Raw genomic sequence first — 4,242 nt, 5'->3', positions numbered from 1 at the left:
CCATGAAAAATACACACACTCATGCTATTTTAAACTAGCCAGCCATATGAGGTTATACGACTCTATGACTTTGCAAAACACAGATCTATCACATCATATCATACGGGTCGTACGAAACAAACTTTTATATCCTATGGCTCGTATAATTTGGATAGCATGTCATTGGTGTGTAAAATATAACCCTTCCTTTTTAAATTTTTTTATAAAATAAGTAGTAATTTTATTAGTTTAATATTCAGCAGGAAAGGGAAATAAAAAAAGTGATTGAACAGATATATCATCTTCAGATTCTGTAAAATTCCAAAAAAATCTTAGTAGATTAATATTCGCATATCTGCCGTCTTTAACAACAAGACAATCTTTTCTTGGATTTATTAAGACTTGGAAACCTCCGATAATTTGTCACATCTGCTTTCATCCTCTCACTTTGTCGTGTCACTCCCCCTTTGCTTTGTTCTCCATCTCCCAATATTATTATTATTATTATTATTATTATTATTATTATTATTATTATTATTATTATTCCAAGACAAACTAAATAAAAGAAAGAAAGAAAGAATACTTACTTGGTTGGTTTCTCAAATTACCCGCCATTTCTATTCCAAGACTGCTGTGATCATCAGAACACGAGGGCATGTGTCGTCTACTTCAAGGTATTATTATTATTAGTATTATTTATTTTCATTTGTGTTTTTCAAGAGCTTTTGTAGTTTAGCACTATAATCTGTATGAGCATGTTAAACTGTACAGAAGAGTTGATCAGGTGTTTACTTGATAATAATACTATAATTTTCTTACGCAGAGGAAACTGTATCATTTGATCAACAAAGCTCGTATTCAAAGCGGCACAATGCGCGGTTATTCTTTTTGGTAGGAGGGTTAATCTTGTTCCTAATATTGCTAATTTTTATTATGGCCTTTCGGATATTTATAAGACCGGCACAGCTAGGAAAGTGCGTTAAGCGAAAAGATAGCTGCAAAGGTTATAACTTTTATCTCATTATAGTTTGTATACTCTACTTCATATTAGTTGATTAAAAGTTTAAACCAAATGCAGCTGCAAAAAAGTATTTTAGTGGGAAACTTGAGACAATAAGCTACTTTAGCTTTCGGACAATAAAGGAAGCGTCTAAGAATTTCCACGAGTGCAATCTTCTAGGAAAAGGTGGATTTGGGCCTGTTTATCGAGTATGTTACCTCTAAATCTTTGTTGATTAATACCTGATCATAGATTATTAATTTGCATAAATAATAATAATGTGCTTTTATAGGGTAAATTGCATGATGAGAGACTGGTAGCTATAAAGAAATTATCTTTTGAGAAATCACATCAAGGTGAAGCAGAGTTTCTTGCAGAAGTGAGAATGATCACAAGCATACAACACAAGAACCTTGTTCGCCTTCTCGGTTGCTGCTGTGAGGGACCACAAAGGGCACTTGTATATGAATACATGAAAAACAGGAGTTTAGACCGTATTATACATGGTATATATCACATGCCTTAAACTCCATTTCTAAAATCTTAATAGATTTGTGTTTATTTTTATTTTTATTTTCCTGTTGACTGTATAAGCAGGCAAAAGCAACCAGTATCTGAACTGGAAAACTCGGTTTCAAATTATTTTGGGAATAGCTCGCGGTTTGCATTACTTACATGAAGAATCACACATCAGGATTGTTCATAGAGATATTAAAGCCAGCAATATTTTACTTGATGGAAATTTTCAGCCAAAGATTGCGGATTTTGGTCTGGCCAGATTCTTCCCTGAGGATCAAGCTTATATCAGCACCACGCTCGCTGGAACCTTGTAAGTGTGTTTATATTTAAAAGATTAGTAATAGATTAATAGTAGTAGTAGTAATAATAATAACAATAACGACAACAATAATAATAATTGTTAGGAATTTTGTCATGTGTAGAGGTTATACAGCTCCTGAATATGCCATCAGAGGTGAATTGTCTGAAAAGGCTGACATATACAGTTTTGGAGTTGTGGTTCTTGAAATTATTAGCTGCAGGAGAAATACTGATCTTACATTATCTTCAGAAATTCAGTATCTGCCAGAATATGTAAGCCATTTACATCTTGGTTGCAATGTTAACATTTATGTTGTCTAGCAACAGAATACAAGTTATTAATCAGAAACCGAACTACTTATTCAAAATACAATTGTTTATTTTACATGTATTATGGTTTATTTATAAAGAAGTTCATTTTTATGGATTAATTTTTTTAAAAAGATCATTCTCTTGGGCATTAGTAGTTAAGTATGGTTGTAAATGAGCTAAAACGTTGAGCTTCGAGCTCGGCTTAGCAAAAGCTCGAGCCAGCTCCTTTATTTTTTTGAAGTTTTATATCTTTCATATTTTACACATATTACTACTTTTAAAAACTAAAAATAATCTTTGTAACATACACATAATCCAGAATTTATAAACTGCATATATAATTCAAAATTTATAAAAAATAAAATTTAGGTTATAGTTCATAGAATCAATTACTTGGATGGTCCCTTTGGCATGTCTATAATAGTTTGAAAACTTACACGTATCCCAACTGTTTCGAAAGTGTAACTCGGATAGGCGTTAGTCTTTCCATTTAAGTGCATGTGAAAGGGCTAAAATATTCTTACTATATATTTAAATAGAAAACGATCTAATTGGGATGTAAAATTAACATTGACTTAAGTTTATAGTATAATCTAATATATTATATGATCTTTTTTACTTTTAGTTTTAGTTTTTTTTTTATTTTAATAGTAAGTGGTATTTTAGTCATTTCATATGCATTTAACTATAAAAACTAACGCTCATCCATTCGAAGGACCATGCGTGTAATTTTTTCAAACTGAAGGACCAAACTTGCAATAAAATATTTCAGTATCTTTTATTTTTTTCAATAAAAATTGTCATAAAGCTTTAAGTTACATAGATACAATATGTATGTATATTAATATTTGATTTTTAAAGAAGTTAATTATGCTGGTTTGATTCAGAAATAGACAATCATGTACTTGGCTCCTGTTTTGTTGATCATTCTCTTGGACATTAGAATTAATGCATTAGTTTTTAAAGAACTTATAGTTTGCAAAGACAATCTTGATTGACTAATTTTGATGTGTCATGATATAAGGCATGGAAACTATATGAGAGATCAAAATTGATAGATCTCATAGATCCAAGAATGCAAAAAGATGGTTTTTCAGTGAAGGATGTTATGAAAACAATCCATCTGGCTTTATTATGCCTTCAACCTCTTCCCGACATAAGGCCCGCCATGTCAGAAATTGTGGCCATGCTGACTTGGAAGGTCGAAATGGTTAAATCGCCAATAAAACCTACCTTTTTAGATCGTAGAGGACGGAAAATGGATGAAAATGTGTCATGGGAAACCATTTCCAACAGTTTTCCCTCTCCTATGGGAACCGAATCGCCTTCATTGACTCAACCGCCAAATTCCCGAGAATTTGATGACAAAGGAGAAATTATTGTTTGAAATTGGCGGTTTAAACATTAAAGATTTAGTAAGCAATATGTAAGGGCTTGTTCATTTTTTTTAATTAATTTACAAAAAGGGTATATATATTTATACCTTTTTTTAAATCTTCAGTGCACTATGCCCACAGGAATGGGTATAAGCTTGTACAGGACTAGCACAATCTAGTTGAAAGGGTAGCAGAAGAAAGCCATATCAGTGTATAAACTTTTGACATACATTCAATCACCTATGTCAAGAGTACATGGGAAAGTGGGAACTTTGTCCAAATATTACAGCCATGTCTTTCTAATAATCAATTATTTTTATTGTACTAGTCTTGTTTATGTGCTTTTTATTCTATATATCTTTTTCATATGATAAGAAATTAACAGCGCCGGTTATAAGGGAGGGCAGGGTGGTCAACGGACCCCGACCTGACATCCCGATAGGCCTGGATTATTTAAAAAAAATAAAATTATATATATATTTTTATGAAAAACCATATATATATATAATGTTCAAACTTAATCATATAACCACTAGCTTGGTTTAGTAGTAAATGAGTATGACTTTCAATCAAAGGGTTGTGAGTTCTAACCTCACTTGTCATATTTTAACCATATTTTTGTAGAAAAAAAAATAAAAAAAGTTTTTTACACAACCAAATCATAAGGCTCAAAAAGTTAAGGTTTATTTAAAAATTAAATTGTTAATTTAAATCCAACAAGATACCTCTTTTTATTAAGGCACAAAAAAAATTTCG

At 31.3% G+C, this 4,242-nt stretch overlaps 1 protein-coding gene across 2 annotated transcripts; it reads left to right on the top strand.

The window, feature by feature from the left end:
- The first annotated feature begins 764 nt into the window (after positions 1–764).
- Positions 765–3,735, top strand: LOC143631502 (cold-responsive protein kinase 1-like). 2 transcript variants are annotated; one of them, XM_077100261.1, is made up of 6 exons: positions 765–982; positions 1,058–1,188; positions 1,272–1,485; positions 1,577–1,808; positions 1,921–2,071; positions 3,135–3,735. In XM_077100261.1, the coding sequence occupies exons 1-6, from the start codon at positions 913–915 to the stop codon at positions 3,495–3,497; spliced, it is 1,161 nt and encodes a 386-aa protein (XP_076956376.1). In that variant the 5' UTR covers positions 765–912; the 3' UTR covers positions 3,498–3,735. The 2 variants fall into 2 exon arrangements, with proteins under 2 accessions (XP_076956376.1, XP_076956375.1); XM_077100260.1 differs by having other exon boundaries at positions 1,574–1,808.
- Positions 3,736–4,242: the final 507 nt, after the last annotated feature.

Source organism: Bidens hawaiensis, unplaced genomic scaffold, assembly GCF_021521415.1.
Source record: "Bidens hawaiensis isolate Kalapana, Puna unplaced genomic scaffold, B.hawaiensis_p1.1 tig00006085_1, whole genome shotgun sequence".
NCBI lineage: Eukaryota > Viridiplantae > Streptophyta > Magnoliopsida > Asterales > Asteraceae > Bidens > Bidens hawaiensis.
The sequence above is the reverse complement of the archived record's forward strand: the minus strand, read 5'-3'. Positions and strand labels throughout refer to the sequence as shown.